Source organism: Oncorhynchus tshawytscha, unplaced genomic scaffold (genome assembly GCF_018296145.1).
Source record: "Oncorhynchus tshawytscha isolate Ot180627B unplaced genomic scaffold, Otsh_v2.0 Un_contig_9711_pilon_pilon, whole genome shotgun sequence".
Lineage (NCBI taxonomy): Eukaryota > Metazoa > Chordata > Actinopteri > Salmoniformes > Salmonidae > Oncorhynchus > Oncorhynchus tshawytscha.
The window spans coordinates 48,065-68,278 of record NW_024608877.1 but is presented as its reverse complement, the minus strand read 5'-3'; the positions used below and the strand labels follow the sequence as shown (position 1 = coordinate 68,278).

Here is a 20,214-nt window from a genome sequence, read left to right as displayed (position 1 = left end):
TCCTCCTTTCTGTTGTTGTTCCTCGCGTAGTTTCTTTAGTTTTTTCAAATAAACCGGTCTCGTATTCTCGGAGACCGGGCCTGGAGTGAATCCAAAGCTCTTTAACTCAGAGAAAAGCTCATCGTCCGTTAGCTGCGCCGTCGCCATCTTTACTCGGAAGGGGAAAAAAAAAACCTCAAAGCTGTAACGGAAGTGACGAACTAATAGTAAAAAAAAAAAATCCAAATATAACCGTATCCTGAGTCAGTCAGCTGTCTACAGGCAGGGGGCAGGCGTCTCAATGAGCTGCTATAAGAGCAGTCACGTATAAATAGTAGGTTATATCTAGTGTCTGACAGAGTTGTAAAAATGCGTCGTTTTATAAACACATTGTTTTATGTGAATATTGATTTTGGAGTTTTACCTCGTATTGGAGGCTAAAGGTTGATCCAATCAAATACATGGTTGGTGATTTTCCGCATCGAGCTACTGTAGATTCGATGTTTGTTTAGTCACGTAGTCAGGGTCGCAGATGTACTTTCAGTGTACAGTGAAATACTTAAGCGCCGATGTAATAGTCTATAGGAATCTATAGCCTATTATTTATTGTGTATTGTGAGTACTGTAGACTGTTTTTGCATAAACCACCTAACGATATGGTAAAAGGCCTAGTACATTTTTTTTAATTTTTATTTTATTTAACCAGGTAGGCTAGCTGAGAACAAGTTCTCATTTACAATTGCGACCTGGCCAAGATAAAGCAAAACAGTGCGACACGAACAACAACACAGAGTTTCACATGGAGTAAACAAACATACAGTCATTAATACAGTAGGAAAACTCTATATATAATGTGTCCATACATACTGTATGAGACTGTCTTGTCACCTTACATACTGTAGGTATGTCATGTCACCTTAGACCAGATGAGGGTATGATTATGTGTGGAATAGGGTTGTAGGAAAGGCAGTCTACATTCATTGGAAGTTCACAAGTAAGAATGTCATGATTAATACAGGTTATAGGTCTACTGGTTTGAAACATTCTATTTTAGGAGTTTTTTTATGGAAAAAAATTATATATTATTATTTTTTAATGTAACCTTCATTTAACTAGGGAAGTCATTAATTAATTAAGAATGAAAAAAAAAACATTTTATACTCAGTGTAGCCTATGGCATTTGTTCTTCCGTAATCTAGTGATATTGATTTGATATATTTAATCATGAATAACACCAATTGTCATTGACAAAACTCTGTTGGAATGCAATAAAATAACACGTCTGGCATTTCTCTCCCGTTTCCACTCGTACAGCTCCGTATTACCATCCTGTAGAATATGGGCACCAGGTGACATACCACAATCTGAAGTGTTTATCTTGGAGAGTTTATGGGCCTTATAAGACAAAGACCACACAGGAGATGATTTGTCTTGAAGCCCCCGTCCCCCCCCCGTCCCCCATCCCTCGTCCCTCCACCCTTTTCCTCTTCCTATTTTGGAGGCTTGAATTGAGTCAATGCAACAAACACATTTTTGTTTTATGAGAATAGGTCCGCTAGCTACATCATGCAATTCTCATCACCATGTGAATATTTTGTAGGCTATCATTTATAATGATTGTTATGTTGTTGTTTTTGCTGGGATTCGTCAGAAAAACGGATGTGTGGGTAAAAATAAAGTGAAAAAATTAAATCAGGGAAAGATTAGACCTTTACTCAGACCAATAAATAAGTATTTATAGTGCCAGTTGTTTGTCAACATGTTACGCCATTTACTTCCTATCGCATTAATCAATAGGCAGGCATAGCCTAACTAAATGTGCACCAACCCTTTACTTCCCATGTCCCACTGCGCCACCGTGTGGCCGCATACCCTCCCTGCAGCGCCCGCTGTGTACAAGTAGCTCGCGACGTAGCGCAGGCGTCTCACTGTCAATGAAAGAGGCTCACTCACGGCATACCAGACTTGAGTACAGTGGCAAACCCAGCATACACAGACACACAATTGAACTACGAGGAGAGCCGAACGGAGATACATTTACAATTTAAAGGGTTAGATTTGAGAGGCTTGCAACTCAGGATGGCTACCGAGACAGCCTCTGTTCTTCTGTCCCCCATCAAAACGTGCTTTCTTCTACTTCTGGGTGGTTTGATGTCCGAAGCTGCGCAGGAGCAGCAGGGAAGTTTGTACATGTGGATTGATGCCAACCAAGCCAGAATCCTAATTGGTAAGTAGCGTTTATTTTTCAATTAATCCAATGTTACAGTGTCACTTGAATTAGCTTATTAAATAGACAATATGTATTGTAACTTTAAAGGTTAAAGGGTTAAGTTACATACACTGTGACCCCTATTATATTGGACTGAGTTAAACTTTGTAGACACCCCCATGCGCTTTCGCGTGTGTTTTTAAATGCTCTTGTTGAAATGTCAGTGTGTGTTATTGTGCAGGTTTTGAGGAGGATATCTTGATCGTGTCAGAGGGAAAGATGGCTCCATTCACAACGGACTTCAGAAAGGCCCAGCAGAGGATGCCTGCGATACCTGTCAATATCCAGAGTGTCAACTTCACCTGGCAAGCTACTGAACAGGTAGGAGACGGTGATCGGGTCACATTAGTCTATAGGCCTACTTTCATTTGAAAAGAGGAAAATGTGTGTATTTGATTCCATCTATTGTAATACTTTTAGTGGTCATCGATAGGCTTTATCAAAGGCTATTGATCTGAGAACATGCGCGTAATTGTAGCCAGTGCGCAATGCGGTGACTAGAGCGCAATGCGGTGACTAGTGCGCAATTCTATATGGGGATAAGGCTGCAATTCATTTTGTTTGTAGAAAATAATGATAAAGGTTGTTTTTCTTATTATTTTGAATCGATAGGTTAATAGCCAATGTTTAGTATGCATTGATTAACCACATTATGCATTTAAAAAACGAACTTCAAATGAAGAATGTCTTTGAAATGATTGTCTCGGTAAAGATCAATAAACCAGACAAGAGCCACTGACTATCCCCCACACTTAAAACCTTCATTCAAAAACTAGTCCACATTTCTTCTGAACTATTGTTTCTCACGCTTTCCCTACATCAAAGGCCCAATTCTGATCAAACAACCTCGCAATTTTTGAGGTTTAAAAAGAAGCCTATGCGCGCGGTAGCAGTAGATGATTGATTTTAAAAGAGATTTAGCTTGAGCTCTCTGACCAGTTTCCTTTTTAATATTGTAATTCCCATCTCTTGCGGTATTTTACACGTCGGTGTCGTGGACCTGCCGCCACGGATCAAAGCGCCGGGGCGCCGCCAGGCCGCATCTAGGACATGTGCAAAACATCTGGTCCATCTGCGCTTTTGAAAACATTGGTCAAATTCTCAGACGCGTGCCAGACCCATCCCGCGTTCTTTATTGGAACTGAGAAGGAGAAGAAGGTTCCATTTGGAATCGCTTTTTTGCAATGGTGTCCTTGTTCATAAGCTTTGTTATGAGAACAGCTTTGGGAATAACAGTCAAAATTATTTTATTACACACAAAAAAAATGCCTTTCAAACAAGTCTTCTCTCTCCTATAAGTGATTTGGTAACCTACTGTTGAGGCCACTGGACAATATTGACATGTATGTATAACACACATAAAACGGTTATAAACTATTGATGGTAATCATGTAATGAGGATGCAAATGTACCCTCTTTTATGTTCAAAGACATTGAGCTTCATGAAGACTTCACAAGGAGCTACTTTGAAGAATATAAAATATATTTTGATTTGTTTAACACTATTTTTGGTTACAACATGATTCCATATGTGTTATTTCATAGTATTGATGTCTTCACTATTATTCTACAATGTAGAAAATAGTTTTTTTTTAAGAAAGAAAAACCCTTGAATGAGTCGGTGTGTCCAAACTTTTGACTGGTCCTGTACATATATATACTTTTGGGGTTGCATGCGACTAATACAACAGGTGTAGGTAGACCTTACAGTGAAAATGCTTATTGATGAGCCCTTAACCAACAGGTGTAGACCTTACAGTGAAAATGCTTATTGATGAGGTTAACCAACAGGTGTAGGTAGACCTTACAGTGAAAATGCTTACTGATGAGGTTAACCAACAGGTGTAGGTAGACCTTACAGTGAAAATGCATACTGAGGAGCTCTTAACCAACAGGTGTAGGTAGACCTTACAGTGAAAATGCTTACTGATGAGCCCTTAACCAACAGGTGTAGGTAGACCTTACAGTGAAAATGTTTACTGATGAGCCCTTAACCAACAGGTGTAGGTAGACCTTACAGTGAAAATGCTTATTGATGAGCCCTTAACCAACAGGTGTAGGTAGACCTTACAGTGAAAATGCTTATTGATGAGCCCTTAACCAACAGGTGTAGGTAGACCTTACAGTGAAAATGTTTACTGATGAGCCCTTAACCAACAGGTGTAGGTAGACCTTACAGTGAAAATGCTTATTGATGAGCCCTTAACCAACAGGTGTAGGTAGACCTTACAGTCAAAATGCTTATTGATGAGCCCTTAACCAACAGGTGTAGGTAGACCTTACAGTGAAAATGCTTATTGATGAGCCCTTAACCAACAGGTGTAGGTAGACCTTACAGTGAAAATGCTTATTGATGAGCCCTTAACCAACAGGTGTAGGTAGACCTTACAGTGAAAATGCTTATTGATGAGCCCTTAACCAACAGGTGTAGGTAGACCTTACAGTGAAAATGCTTATTGATGAGCCCTTAACCAACAGGTGTAGGTAGACCTTACAGTGAAAATGCTTATTGATGAGCCCTTAACCAACAGGTGTAGACCTTACAGTGAAAATGTTTACTGATGAGCCCTTAACCAACAGGTGTAGACCTTACAGTGAAAATGCTTATTGATGAGGTTAACCAACAGGTGTATGTAGACCTTACAGTGAAAATGCTTATTGATGAGCCCTTAACCAACAGGTGTAGGTAGACCTTACAGTGAAAATGCTTACTGATGAGGTTAACCAACAGGTGTAGGTAGACCTTACAGTGAAAATGCTTACTGATGAGGTTAACCAACAGGTGTAGGTAGACCTTACAGTGAAAATGCTTATTGATGAGCCCTTAACCAACAGGTGTAGGTAGACCTTACAGTGAAAATGCTTATTGATGAGCCCTTAACCAACAGGTGTAGGTAGACCTTACAGTGAAAATGCTTATTGATGAGCCCTTAACCAACAGGTGTAGGTAGACCTTACAGTGAAAATGCTTATTGATGAGCCCTTAACCAACAGGTGTAGGTAGACCTTACAGTGAAAATGCTTATTGATGAGCCCTTAACCAACAGGTGTAGGTAGACCTTACAGTGAAAATGCTTATTGATGAGCCCTTAACCAACAGGTGTAGACCTTACAGTGAAAATGTTTACTGATGAGCCCTTAACCAACAGGTGTAGACCTTACAGTGAAAATGCTTATTGATGAGCCCTTAACCAACAGGTGTAGGTAGACCTTACAGTGAAAATGTTTACTGATGAGCCCTTAACCAACAGGTGTAGACCTTACAGTGAAAATGCTTATTGATGAGGTTAACCAACAGGTGTATGTAGACCTTACAGTGAAAATGCTTATTGATGAGCCCTTAACCAACAGGTGTAGGTAGACCTTACAGTGAAAATGCTTACTGATGAGGTTAACCAACAGGTGTAGGTAGACCTTACAGTGAAAATGCTTACTGATGAGCCCTAAACCAACAGGTGTAGGTAGACCTTACAGTGAAAATGTTTATTGATGAGCCCTTAACCAACAGGTGGTGGTAGACCTTACAGTGAAAATGTTTATTGATGAGCCCTTAACCAACAGGTGGTGGTAGACCTTACAGTGAAAATGTTTATTGATGAGCCCTTAACCAACAGGTGTAGGTAGACCTTACAGTGAAAATGCTTACTGATGAGGTTAACCAACAGGTGTAGGTAGACCTTACAGTGAAAATGCTTACTGATGAGGTTAACCAACAGGTGTAGGTAGACCTTACAGTGAAAATGCTTACTGATGAGGTTAACCAACAGGTGTAGGTAGACCTTACAGTGAAAATGCTTATTGATGAGCCCTTAACCAACAGGTGTAGGTAGACCTTACAGTGAAAATGCTTATTGATGAGCCCTTAACCAACAGGTGTAGGTAGACCTTACAGTGAAAATGTTTACTGATGAGCCCTTAACCAACAGGTGTAGACCTTACAGTGAAAATGCTTATTGATGAGCCCTTAACCAACAGGTGTAGGTAGACCTTACAGTGAAAATGTTTACTGATGAGCCCTTAACCAACAGGTGTAGACCTTACAGTGAAAATGCTTATTGATGAGGTTAACCAACAGGTGTAGGTAGACCTTACAGTGAAAATGCTTATTGATGAGCCCTAAACCAACAGGTGTAGGTAGACCTTACAGTGAAAATGTTTATTGATGAGCCCTTAACCAACAGGTGGTGGTAGACCTTACAGTGAAAATGTTTATTGATGAGCCCTTAACCAACAGGTGTAGACCTTACAGTGAAAATGCTTATTGATGAGGTTAACCAACAGGTGTATGTAGACCTTACAGTGAAAATGTTTACTGATGAGCCCTAAACCAACAGGTGTAGGTAGACCTTACAGTGAAAATGTTTATTGATGAGCCCTTAACCAACAGGTGGTGGTAGACCTTACAGTGAAAATGTTTATTGATGAGCCCTTAACCAACAGGTGGTGGTAGACCTTACAGTGAAAATGTTTATTGATGAGCCCTTAACCAACAGGTGTAGGTAGACCTTACAGTGAAAATGCTTACTGATGAGGTTAACCAACAGGTGTAGGTAGACCTTACAGTGAAAATGCTTATTGATGAGCCCTTAACCAACAGGTGTAGGTAGACCTTACAGTGAAAATGCTTATTGATGAGCCCTTAACCAACAGGTGTAGGTAGACCTTACAGTGAAAATGCTTATTGATGAGCCCTTAACCAACAGGTGGTGGTAGACCTTACAGTGAAAATGCTTATTGATGAGCCCTTAACCAACAGGTGGTGGTAGACCTTACAGTGAAAATGTTTACTGATGAGCCCTTAACCAACAGGTGTAGGTAGACCTTACAGTGAAAATGCTTATTGATGAGCCCTTAACCAACAGGTGTAGGTAGACCTTACAGTGAAAATGCTTATTGATGAGCCCTTAACCAACAGGTGTAGACCTTACAGTGAAAATGTTTACTGATGAGCCCTTAACCAACAGGTGTAGACCTTACAGTGAAAATGTTTACTGATGAGCCCTTAACCAACAGGTGTAGGTAGACCTTACAGTGAAAATGTTTACTGAGGAGCTCTTAACCAACAGGTGTAGGTAGACCTTACAGTGAAAATGCTTACTGAGGAGCCCTTAACCAACAGGTGTAGGTAGACCTTACAGTGAAAATGTTTACTGAGGAGCTCTTAACCAACAAAAAAATGAACATAAGAACACAATTGTTTAAGAGCCCATAAAACGACAGCCATCTTTTATTCAAGGCAGGGGACGCTCTGTGGGCCCATGCGAATGTCATCGATGTCTATTTATTTAAAAAAAAAAAATAATAATAATTTTGACAGTAACCCTCCAAAAAAAAAATCATTCATAAACCGTTTTAATTTCCGTATGTACTAGGAAGCTTAAGTGTATGTTTCTTGGGCTTCGGGAATGTGACTGAATCAATGAAAAAAGGAAAACTGATTGAAAGTATAAGGGGATATCAGTGAACGCCGTGATCGAAGCTACGAAGACGCCAGTGCAGTGAGTGAAGCTTACTCAGGTGTTCAAACAGGCTGGGCTGGATGAACAGCACTCTAGCTCAGTCACCTTTCACCGCGGATGCGGAAGTGCGACATAGGCGTATGCGGTGGATTGAGACGTATCAAATGCAAAAAAAAAAAAACAAAAAAAAACCCAGATATCTCTATTTTTAAATTGATGGCTTTTGATGGGATTTTTTTTTGTTTGTATTATTGTTAATTAGATCGACACACGGCTGCGTCAATCGACTGTCAAGTATTAAGGGACGGGCCGTTACCGCGGTAACAACACTGTGTGTCAGCGTCAGAGGAGAAGATGAGAAGCTCCGTCTCTTCACCAGCAGCAGAGAGTTGCAGCAAAGTCTAAACTAATATTGAAAAACAACCTAGCATATGTGAACAAAAACCATGGAACGAGCCAAGAAACACCAGGGGACTGAAAGATCTGATAGACTGGTTGTTTCTATTGGGGATTTTCAAATGAATCATTTTCCCTATTTTACTCATGTTTATTTTAAACTTTTAATTTTTTTATATGTCTGTTTTGAGTAACCGTTGTCAACTCAGTCACAGATGGAGTCAATATTTGTGTTATTCGGGAAAAATATGAGTCTACTGCACTATGCCACTGCAGAGTGACAAATCATTTCTGAATCATGACTGAATGATCATCGTGAAAGGGTTTAAAGGCACCAGTATCTGAAAACACAAATAAACCATCATCGTTTGGATTGTGGGATTTCCCCTACATCCAAAGAAGATAGGAAGAGAGATAGGAAACACTGTCCATAATGACACACTATTCCCTATATAGTGCACTACTTTTACATCCATAGAAGATAGGAAGAGAGATAGGAAACACTGTCTGTCCATAATGACACACTATTCCCTATAGAGTGCACTACTTTTACATCCATAGAAGATAGGAAGAGAGATAGGAAACACTGTCCATAATGACACACTATTCCCTATAGAGTGCACTACTTTTACATCCATAGAAGATAGGAAGAGAGATAGGAAACACTGTCCATAATGACACACTATTCCCTATAGAGTGCACTACTTTTACATCCATAGAAGATAGGAAGAGAGATAGGAAACACTGTCTGTCCATAATGACACACTATTCCCTATATAGTGCACTACTTTTACATCCATAGAAGATAGGAAGAGAGATAGGAAACACTGTCTGTCCATAATGACACACTATTCCCTATATAGTGCACTACTTTTACATCCATAGAATATAGGAAGAGAGATAGGAAACACTGTCCATAATGACACACTATTCCCTATATAGTGCACTACTTTTACATCCATAGAAGATAGGAAGAGAGATAGGAAACACTGTCTGTCCATAATGACACACTATTCCCTATAGAGTGCACTACTTTTACATCCATAGAAGATAGGAAGAGAGATAGGAAACACCGTCTGTCCATAATGACACACTATTCCCTATATAGTGCACTACTTTTACATCCATAGAAGATAGGAAGAGAGATAGGAAACACTGTCTGTCCATAATGACACACTATTCCCTATAGAGTGCACTACTTTTACATCCATAGAAGATAGGAAGAGAGATAGGAAACACTGTCTGTCCATAATGACACACTATTCCCTATAGAGTGCACTACTTTTACATCCATAGAAGATAGGAAGAGAGATAGGAAACACTGTCCATAATGACACACTATTCCCTATATAGTGCACTACTTTTACATCCATAGAAGATAGGAAGAGAGATAGGAAACACTGTCTGTCCATAATGACACACTATTCCCTATATAGTGCACTACTTTTACATCCATAGAAGATAGGAAGAGAGATAGGAAACACTGTCTGTCCATAATGACACACTATTCCCTATATAGTGCACTACTTTACATCCATAGAAGATAGGAAGAGAGATAGGAAACACTGTCTGTCCATAATGACACACTATTCCCTATAGAGTGCACTACTTTTACATCCATAGAAGATAGGAAGAGAGATAGGAAACACTGTCTGTCCATAATGACACACTATTCCCTATATAGTGCACTACTTTTACATCCATAGAAGATAGGAAGAGAGATAGGAAACACTGTCTGTCCATAATGACACACTATTCCCTATATAGTGCACTACTTTTACATCCATAGAAGATAGGAAGAGAGATAGGAAACACCGTCTGTCCATAATGACACACTATTCCCTATATAGTGCACTACTTTTACATCCATAGAAGATAGGAAGAGAGATAGGAAACACTGTCCATAATGACACACTATTCCCTATAGAGTGCACTACTTTTACATCCATAGAAGATAGGAAGAGAGATAGGAAACACTGTCTGTCCATAATGACACACTATTCCCTATATAGTGCACTACTTTTACATCCATAGAAGATAGGAAGAGAGATAGGAAACACTGTCCATAATGACACACTATTCCCTATATAGTGCACTACTTTTACATCCATAGAAGATAGGAAGAGAGATAGGAAACACTGTCTGTCCATAATGACACACTATTCCCTATAGAGTGCACTACTTTTACATCCATAGAAGATAGGAAGAGAGATAGGAAACACTGTCTGTCCATAATGACACACTATTCCCTATATAGTGTACTACTTTTACATCCATAGAAGATAGGAAGAGAGATAGGAAACACTGTCTGTCCATAATGACACACTATTCCCTATAGAGTGCACTACTTTTACATCCATAGAAGATAGGAAGAGAGATAGGAAACACTGTCCATAATGACACACTATTCCCTATATAGTGCACTACTTTTACATCCATAGAAGATAGGAAGAGAGATAGGAAACACTGTCCATAATGACACACTATTCCCTATAGAGTGCACTACTTTTACATCCATAGAAGATAGGAAGAGAGATAGGAAACACTGTCTGTCCATAATGACACACTATTCCCTATATAGTGCACTACTTTTGACCAGAGTGAGGAATAGGGTGCCATTTGGGACACAGACCTTGTGTTGAGAGAGCATTGTTCCCCTGCCACGTGAAGGGCTGTCTCTGTCAGGAGGAATCCCAGGGGCCCCAGGGGCCACGCGCTACATTGTTATTAGGTCACAGAGCCATGACCTCACCGCTCCCTGGGTGGGAGACCCCTGGACCACGGTGCCATTCCTTCTCCTCCTCTTCACCCTCTTCTCCTCCGCTTCACCCTCTTCTCCTCCTCTTCACCCTCTTCTCCTCCTCTTTACCCTCTTCTCCTCCTCTTCACCCTCTTCTCCTCCTCTTTACCCTCTTCTCCTCTTCTTCACCCTCTTCTCCTCCTCTTTACCCTCTTCTCCTCCTCTTTACCCTCTTCTCCTCCTCTTTACCCTGCTCTTCTCCTCTTTACCCTCTTCTCCTCTGCTTCACCCTCTTCTCCTCCTCTTTACCCTCTTCTCCTCCTCTTTACCCTCTTCTTCTCCTCTTCACCCTCTTCTCCTCCTCTTTACCCTCTTCTCCTCCTCTTTACCCTCTCCTCCTCCTCTTCACCCTATTCTCCTCCACTTCACCCTCTTCTCCTCCTCTTTACCTTCTTCTCCTCCTCTTCACCTTCTCCTCCTCTTCACCTTCTCCTCCTCTTTACCCTCTTCTCCTCCTCTTCACCTTCTCCTCCTCTTCACCCTCTTCTCCTCCACTTCACCCTCTTCTCCTCTTTACCTTCTTCTCCTCCTCTTTACCCTCTTCTCCTCCTCTTTACCCTCTTCTCCTCCTCTTCACCTTCTCCTCCTCTTCACCCTCTTCTCCTCCTCTTTACCCTCTTCTCCTCCTCTTCACCTTCTCCTCCTCTTCACCCTCTTCTCCTCCTCTTTACCCTCTTCTCCTCCTCTTCACCTTCTCCTCCTCCTCTTTACCCTCTTCTCCTCCTCTTCACCTTCTCCTCCTCTTCACCCTCTTCTCCTCCGCTTCACCCTCTTCTCCTCCGCTTCACCCTCTTCTCCTCCTCTTTACCTTCTTCTCCTCCTCTTTACCTTCTTCTCCTCCTCTTTACCCTCTTCTCCTCCTCTTTACCTTCTTCTCCTCCTCTTCACCCTCTTGTCCTCCTCTTCACCCTCTTCTCATCCTCTTCTCCTCCTCTTCACCCTCTTCTCCTCCTCTTTACCCTCTCCTCCTCTTCTCCACCCTCTTCTCCTCCTCTTTACCCTCTCCTCCTCCTAATCACCTTCTCCTCCTCTTTACCCTCTTCTCCTCCTCTTCACCTTCTCCTCCTCTTCACCTTCTTCTCCTCCGCTTCACCCTCTTCTCCTCCTCTTTACCTTCTTCTCCTCCTCTTTACCTTCTTCTACCCTCTTCACCCTCTTCTCCTCCTCTTTACCCTCTTCTCCTCCTCTTTACCCTCTTCTCCTCCTCTTCACCCCTTCTCCTCCTCTTCACCCTCTTCTCCTCTTTACCCTCTTCTCCTCCTCTTTACCCTCTTCTCCTCCTCTTCACCCTCTTCTTCTCCTCCTCTTCACCCTCTTCTCCTCCTCTTCACCCTCTTCTCATCCGCTTCTCCTCCACTTCACCCTCTTCTTCTCCTCTTCACCCTCTTCTCCTCCTCTTTACCCTCTTCTCCTCTTCTTCACCCTCTTCTCCTCCTCTTTACCCTCTTCTCCTCCTCTTTACCCTCTTCTCCTCCTCTTTACCATCCTCTTCTCCTCTTTACCCTCTTCTCCTCCTCTTTACCCTCCTCTTCTCCTCTTTACCCTCTTCTCCTCTTCTTCACCCTCTTCTCCTCCTCTTTACCCTCTTCTCCTCCTCTTTACCCTCTTCTCCTCCTCTTTACCCTCTTCTCCTCCTCTTCACCCTCTTCTCCTCCTCTTTACCCTCTTCTCCTCCTCTTCACCTTCTCCTCCTCTTCACCCTATTATCATCCACTTCACCCTCTTCTCCTCCTCTTTACCTTCTTCTCCTCCTCTTCACCTTCTCCTCCTCTTCACCTTCTCCTCCTCTTTACCCTCTTCTCCTCCTCTTCACCTTCTCCTCCTCTTCACCTTCTCCTCCTCTTCACCCTCTTCTCCTCCACTTCACCCTCTTCTCCTCTTTACCTTCTTCTCCTCCTCTTTACCCTCTTCTCCTCCTCTTTTACCCTCTTCTCCTCCTCTTCACCTTCTCCTCCTCTTCACCCTCTTCTCCTCCTCTTTACCCTCTTCTCCTCCTCTTCACCTTCTCCTCCTCTTTACCCTCTTCTCCTCCTCTTCACCTTCTCCTCCTCTTCACCTTCTCCTCTTTACCCTCTTCTCCTCCTCTTCACCTTCTCCCCCTCTTCACCCTCTTCTCCTCCGCTTCACCCTCTTCTCCTCCTCTTTACCTTCTTCTCCTCCTCTTTACCTTCTTCTCCTCCTCTTTACCTTCTTCTCCTCCTCTTTACCCTCTTCTCCTCCTCTTTACCTTCTTCTCCTCCTCTTCACCCTCTTGTCCTCCTCTTCACCCTCTTCTCATCCTCTTCTCCTCCTCTTCACCCTCTTCTCCTCCTCTTTACCCTCTCCTCCTCTTCTCCACCCTCTTCTCCTCCTCTTTACCCTCTCCTCCTCCTAATCACCTTCTCCTCCTCTTTACCCTCTTCTCCTCCTCTTCACCTTCTCCTCCTCTTCACCCTCTTCTCCTCCACTTCACCCTCTTCTCCTCCTCTTTACCTTCTTCTCCTCCTCTTTACCTTCTTCTACTCCTCTTCACCCTCTTCTCCTCTTTACCCTCTTCTCCTCCTCTTTACCCTCTTCTCCTCCTCTTCACCCTCTTCTCATCCTCTTCTCCTCCTCCTCCTCCTCCTCTTTACCCTCTTCTCCTCCTCTTTACCCTCTTCTCCTCCTCTTCACCCTCTTCTTCTCCTCCTCTTCACCCTCTTCTCCTCCTCTTCACCCTCTTCTCATCCTCTTCTCCTCCACTTCACCCTCTTCTCCTCCTCTTTACCTTCTTCTCCTCCTCTTTACCCTCTTCTCCTCCTCTTCACCCCTTCTCCTCCTCTTCACCCTCTTCTCCTCTTTACCCTCTTCTCCTCCTCTTTACCCTCTTCTCCTCCTCTTCACCCTCTTCTTCTCCTCCTCTTCACCCTCTTCTCCTCCTCTTCACCCTCTTCTCATCCGCTTCTCCTCCACTTCACCCTCTTCTTCTCCTCTTCACCCTCTTCTCCTCCTCTTTACCCTCTTCTCCTCTTCTTCACCCTCTTCTCCTCCTCTTTACCCTCTTCTCCTCCTCTTTACCCTCTTCTCCTCCTCTTTACCATCCTCTTCTCCTCTTTACCCTCTTCTCCTCCTCTTTACCCTGCTCTTCTCCTCTTTACCCTCTTCTCCTCTGCTTCACCCTCTTCTCCTCCTCTTTACCCTCTTCTCCTCCTCTTTACCCTCTTCTTCTCCTCTTCACCCTCTTCTCCTCCTCTTTACCCTCTTCTCCTCCTCTTTACCCTCTCCTCCTCTTCACCTTCTCCTCCTCTTCACCCTATTATCATCCACTTCACCCTCTTCTCCTCCTCTTTACCTTCTTCTCCTCCTCTTCACCTTCTCCTCCTCTTCACCTTCTCCTCCTCTTTACCCTCTTCTCCTCCTCTTCACCTTCTCCTCCTCTTCACCTTCTCCTCCTCTTCACCCTCTTCTCCTCCACTTCACCCTCTTCTCCTCTTTACCTTCTTCTCCTCCTCTTTACCCTCTTCTCCTCCTCTTTACCCTCTTCTCCTCCTCTTCACCTTCTCCTCCTCTTCACCCTCTTCTCCTCCTCTTTACCCTCTTCTCCTCCTCTTCACCTTCTCCTCCTCTTTACCCTCTTCTCCTCCTCTTCACCTTCTCCTCCTCTTCACCTTCTCCTCTTTACCCTCTTCTCCTCCTCTTCACCTTCTCCCCCTCTTCACCCTCTTCTCCTCCGCTTCACCCTCTTCTCCTCCTCTTTACCTTCTTCTCCTCCTCTTTACCTTCTTCTCCTCCTCTTTACCTTCTTCTCCTCCTCTTCACCCTCTTGTCCTCCTCTTCACCCTCTTCTCATCCTCTTCTCCTCCTCTTCACCCTCTTCTCCTCCTCTTTACCCTCTCCTCCTCTTCTCCACCCTCTTCTCCTCCTCTTTACCCTCTCCTCCTCCTAATCACCTTCTCCTCCTCTTTACCCTCTTCTCCTCCTCTTCACCTTCTCCTCCTCTTCACCCTCTTCTCCTCCGCTTCACCCTCTTCTCCTCCTCTTTACCTTCTTCTCCTCCTCTTTACCTTCTTCTCCTCCTCTTCACCCTCTTCTCCTCTTTACCCTCTTCTCCTCCTCTTTACCCTCTTCTCCTCCTCTTCACCCTCTTCTCATCCTCTTCTCCTCCTCCTCCTCCTCCTCTTTACCCTCTTCTCCTCCTCTTTACCCTCTTCTCCTCCTCTTCACCCTCTTCTTCTCCTCCTCTTCACCCTCTTCTCCTCCTCTTCACCCTCTTCTCATCCTCTTCTCCTCCACTTCACCCTCTTCTCCTCCTCTTTACCTTCTTCTCCTCCTCTTTACCCTCTTCTCCTCCTCTTCACCCCTTCTCCTCCTCTTTCACCCTCTTCTCCTCTTTACCCTCTTCTCCTCCTCTTCACCCTCTTCTCATCCTCTTCTCCTCCTCCTCCTCCTCTTCACCCTCTTCTCCTCTTTACCCTCTTCTTCTCCTCTTTACCCTCTTCTCCTCCTCTTCACCCTCTTCTTCTCCTCCCTTCACCCTCTTCTCCTCCTCTTCACCCTCTTCTCATCCTCTTCTCCTCCACTTCACCCTCTTCTCCTCCTCTTTACCTTCTTCTCCTCCTCTTTACCCTCTTCTCCTCCTCTTCACCCTCTTCTTCTCCTCCTCTTCACCCTCTTCTCCTCCTCTTCACCCTCTTCTCATCCTCTTCTCCTCCACTTCACCCTCTTCTCCTCCTCTTTACCTTCTTCTCCTCCTCTTTACCCTCTTCTCCTCCTCTTCACCCCTTCTCCTCCTCTTCACCCTCTTCTCCTCTTTACCCTCTTCTCCTCCTCTTCACCCTCTTCTCATCCTCTTCTCATCCTCCTCCTCCTCTTTACCCTCTTCTCCTCCTCTTTACCCTCTTCTCCTCCTCTTCACCCTATTCTTCTCCTCCTCTTCACCCTCTTCTCCTCCTCTTCACCCTCTTCTCATCCTCTTCTCCTCCTCTTTACCCTCTTCTCCTCCTCTTTACCCTCTTCTCCTCCTCTTCACCCTCTTCTTCTCCTCCTATTCACCCTCTTCTCATCCTGTTCTCCTCCTCTTTACCCTCTTCTCCTCTTCTTTACCCTCTTCTCCTCTTCTTTACCCTCTTCTCCTCCTCTTTACCCTCTTCTCCTCCTCTTCTCCTCTTCTTTACCCTCTTCTCCTCCTCTTTACCCTCTTCTCCTCCTCTTTACCCTCTTCTCCTCCTCTTTACCCTCTTCTCCTCCTCACCCTCTTCTCCTCTTCTCCCCCTTCTTCTTTTAGATTCTTATTGTTTTTTCTCAATTCTTGCCTTCATCGTCTTCTTTGTCTTCTTCTTCAGATTGAGCTAGTGGTTTGTGAGGAGGGGTGTTCATGGATGGGATAATTCTCCTAACATTAAAAACAAGGAATCCACATACATAAACACCTATTGTGGGAGACTGCAACAAGTGTGTTGACATCCATAATATACTGTAAACTTATTTTAGTCAAAGTAATGACCAATTTCTCTTCCTGATGAGATCATCTCTGGTGACAGCAAATTACAGAGAGCGGAACGGACCAGAGCTTTACACACACACACACACACACACATTCTTCTGGTCTTCTGGTCCCCACAAGAATAGTTAAACACGTCCACACACAAAAACTCACACACAAAACATACAGAGATCGTAATCCGGTAATGGCATGTTGAGTCGGTAAATGAGAGTGGGAGAGAGAGGGAAGGAGAGAGAGAGAGGGAGGGAGAGAGAGGGAAGGAGAGAGAGAGAGAAGGAGAGAGAGAGGGAAGGAGAGAGAGAGAGGGAAGGAGAGAGAGTGGGGAGAGCGAGAGGGAAGGAGAGAGAGAGAGGGAAGGAAAGAGAGAGAGAGAAGGAGAGAGAGAGGGAAGGAGAGAGAGAGAGGGGAAGGAGAGAGAGAGAGGGAGGGAGGGAGAGAGAGAGAAGGAGAGAGAGAGAGAGGAGAGAGAGAGAGGGAAGGAGAGAGAGAGAGAGGGAAGGAGAGAGAGAGAGAGGGGAGGGAGGGGGAGAGAGAGGGAAGGAGAGAGAGAGAGAGGGAGGAGAGAGAGGGGGAAGGAGAGAGAGAGAGGGGAAGGAGAGAGAGAGGGAAGGAGAGAGAGAGAGAGAGCGAGAGGGAAGGAGAGAGAGAGAGAGGGGAAGGAGAGAGAGAGAGGGGGAAGGAGAGAGAGAGAAGGGGAAGGAGAGAGAGAGATAGGGAAGGAGAGAGAGAGGAGAGAGCGAGAGGGAAGGAAGAGAGAGAGGGAAGGAGAGAGAGAGAGAGAGGGAAGGAGAGAGAGTGGGGAGAGAGAGAGAGGGAGAGAGAGTGGGAAGGAGAGCGAGAGGGGAAGGAGAGAGAGAGAGAGGGAAGGAGAGGAGAGAGGGAAGGAGAGAGAGAGAGGGAAGGAGAGAGAGAGAGGGAAGGAGAGAGAGAGGGAAGGAGAGAGAGGGATAGAGAGAGAGGGATAGAGAGAGAGAGGGAATGAGAGCGAGAGGGATAGAGAGAGAGAAAGAGAGATACAGAAAGAGGGCCCTTCTCTTTCCTGGGTTCTGTTACCCCCTGTACTTCAAAGGCAGCCGGCGAAGCTTAGGAACAAAAGCCTGGGGCATGAAAGGCTGCATGGTGGAGAGTTATCTGTGTTGGTTATTACCATTCAGCTGCAGGATTAGCCTCCTCTTCCTCTGCCCGCCTTGTGTACCTTTCCCTTCATCAAACGCTTTGACACTGGGAAGCATTCACTGCATAGAGAACATCGCAGTCTCCCCTTTCCTCTCTCCCTCTTCATCTCTCTGTTCTGGGATCTCTCTCTCCCCCCCTCCCTGTGTGTGTTCTAGCATGCCTCCCCCAATCACTTGACAAGAGAGACAGAGAGACCACATGTCATTTAGAGAGAGAGACCACATGTCATTTAGAGAGAGAGAGACCACATGTCATTTAGAGAGAGAGAGACCACATGTCATTTAGAGAGAGAGATCACATGTAATTTAGAGAGAGAGACCACATGTCATTTAAAGAGAGAGACCACATGTCATTTAGAGAGAGATCACATGTCATTTAGAGAGAGATCACATGTCATTTAGAGAGAGAGAGACCACATGTCATTTAGAGAGAGACCACATGTCATTTAGAGAGAGAGACCACATGTCATTTAGAGAGAGAGACCATATGTCATTTAGAGAGAATGAGCACATGTCATTTAGAGAGATACCACATGCCATTTAGAGAGAGAGACCACGTGTAATTTAGAGCGGGACCACATGTAATTTAGAGAGAGACCCCATGTCATTTAGAGAGAGACCACATGTAATTTGGAGAGAGAGACCACATGTCATTTAGAGAGAGAGAGAGAGACCACATGTCATTTAGAGAGAGAGAGAAACCACATGTCATTTAGAGAGAAACCGCATGTTATTTAGAGAGAGACCACATGTCATTTAGAGAGAGACCATATGTCATTTAGAGAGAGAGGGACCACATGTCATTTAGAGAAAGAACACATGTCATTTAGAGAGAGAGGGACCACATGTCATTTAGAGAAAGAACACATGTCATTTAGAGAGAGAGGGACCACATGTAATTTAGAGAAAGAACACATGTCATTTAGAGAGAGAGATACCACATGTAATTTAGAGAGACCACATGTCATTTAGAGAGAGAGAGATACCACAAGTCATTTAGAGAGAGAGGTACCACATGTCATTTAGAGAGAGAGAGAGAGAGACCACATGTCATTTAGAGAGAGAGACCACATGTCATTTAGAGAGAGAGACCACATGTAATTTAAAGAGAGACCACATGCAATTTAGAGAAAGAACACATGTCATTTAGAGAGAGAGAACACATGTAATTTAGAGAGAGAGATCACCTGTCATTTAAAGAGAGACCACATGTCATTTAGAGAGACCACATGTCATTTAAAGAGAGGCCACATGTCATTTAGAGAGAGAGACCATATGTCATTTAGAGAGAGAGATACCACATGTCATTGAGAGAGAGACCACATGTCATTTAGAGAGAGACCACATGTCATTTAGAGAGAGAGACCAGATGTCATTTAGAGAGAGACCCACATGTCATTTAGAGAGAGACCACATGTCATTTAGAGAGAGACCACATGTCATTTAGAGAGAGACCACATGTCATTTAGAGAGAGACCACATGTCATTTAGAGAGAGACCACATGTCATTTAGATAGAGAGACCACATGTCATTTAAAGAGAGACCACATGCAATTTAGAGAAAGAACACATGTCATTTAGAGAGAGAGAGAAAAACACATGTAATTTAGAGAGAGACCACATGTCATTTAAAGAGAGACCACATGTCATTTAGAGAGAGAGGCCACATGTCATTTAAGAGAGAGGGACCACATGCAATTTAGAGAAAGAACACATGTCATTTAGAGAGAGGACCACATGTCATTTAGAGAAAGAACACATGTCATTTAGATAGAGAGACCACATGTCATTTAGAGAGAGAGGACCACATGCAATTTAGAGAAAGAACACATGTCATTTAGAGAGAGAGATACCACATGTAATTTTGAGAGAGAGGTACCACATGTAATTTAGAGAGAGAGAGAGAGACCACATGTCATTTAGAGAGAGAGACCACATGTCATTTAGAGAGAGAGACCACATGTAATTTAAAGAGAGACCCATGCATTTAGAGAAAGAACACATGTCATTTAGAGAGAGAGAACACATGTAATTTAGAGAGAGAGATCACCTGTCATTTAAAGAGAGACCACATGTCATTTAGAGAGACCACATGTCATTTAAAGAGAGACCACATGTCATTTAGAGAGAGAGAGACCACATGTCATTTAGAGAGAGACCACATGTCATTTAGAGAGAGACCACATGTGATTTAGAGAGAGACCACATGTCATTTAGAGAGAGACCACATATCATTTAGAGAGAGAGACCACATGTAATTTAAAGAGAGACCACATGCAATTTAGAGAAAGAACACATGTCATTTAGAGAAAGAGAGAACACATGTAATTTAGAGAGAAACCAGATGTCATTTAGAGAGAGAGACCACATGTCATTTAGAGAGAGACCACATGTCATTTATAGAGAGACCACATGTCATTTAGAGAGAGACCACATGTCATTTAGAGAGAGACCACATGTCATTTAGAGAGAGAGACCACATGTCATTTAGAGAGAGAGAGACCACATTTCATTTAGAGAGAGAGATCACATGTCATTTAAAGAGAGACCACATGTCATTTAGAGAGAGACCACATGTCATTTAGAGAGAGACCACATGTCATTTAGAGAGAGACCACATGTCATTTAGAGAGAGACCACATGTCATTTAGAGAGAGAGACCACATGTAATTTAA

At 43.6% G+C, this 20,214-nt stretch overlaps 1 protein-coding gene across 1 annotated transcript in view; it reads left to right on the top strand.

The window, feature by feature from the left end:
* Positions 1–1,808: 1,808 nt before the first annotated feature.
* LOC121843914 (wnt inhibitory factor 1-like) overlaps positions 1,809–20,214 on the top strand; it is a gene marked incomplete at its 3' end in the record, with an annotated part of 59,436 nt that continues 41,030 nt past the window's right edge. The window contains 2 exon segments of the mRNA XM_042313789.1: positions 1,809–2,206; positions 2,430–2,569. Of these exon segments, the coding sequence (XP_042169723.1) occupies positions 2,059–2,206; positions 2,430–2,569 (288 nt within the window).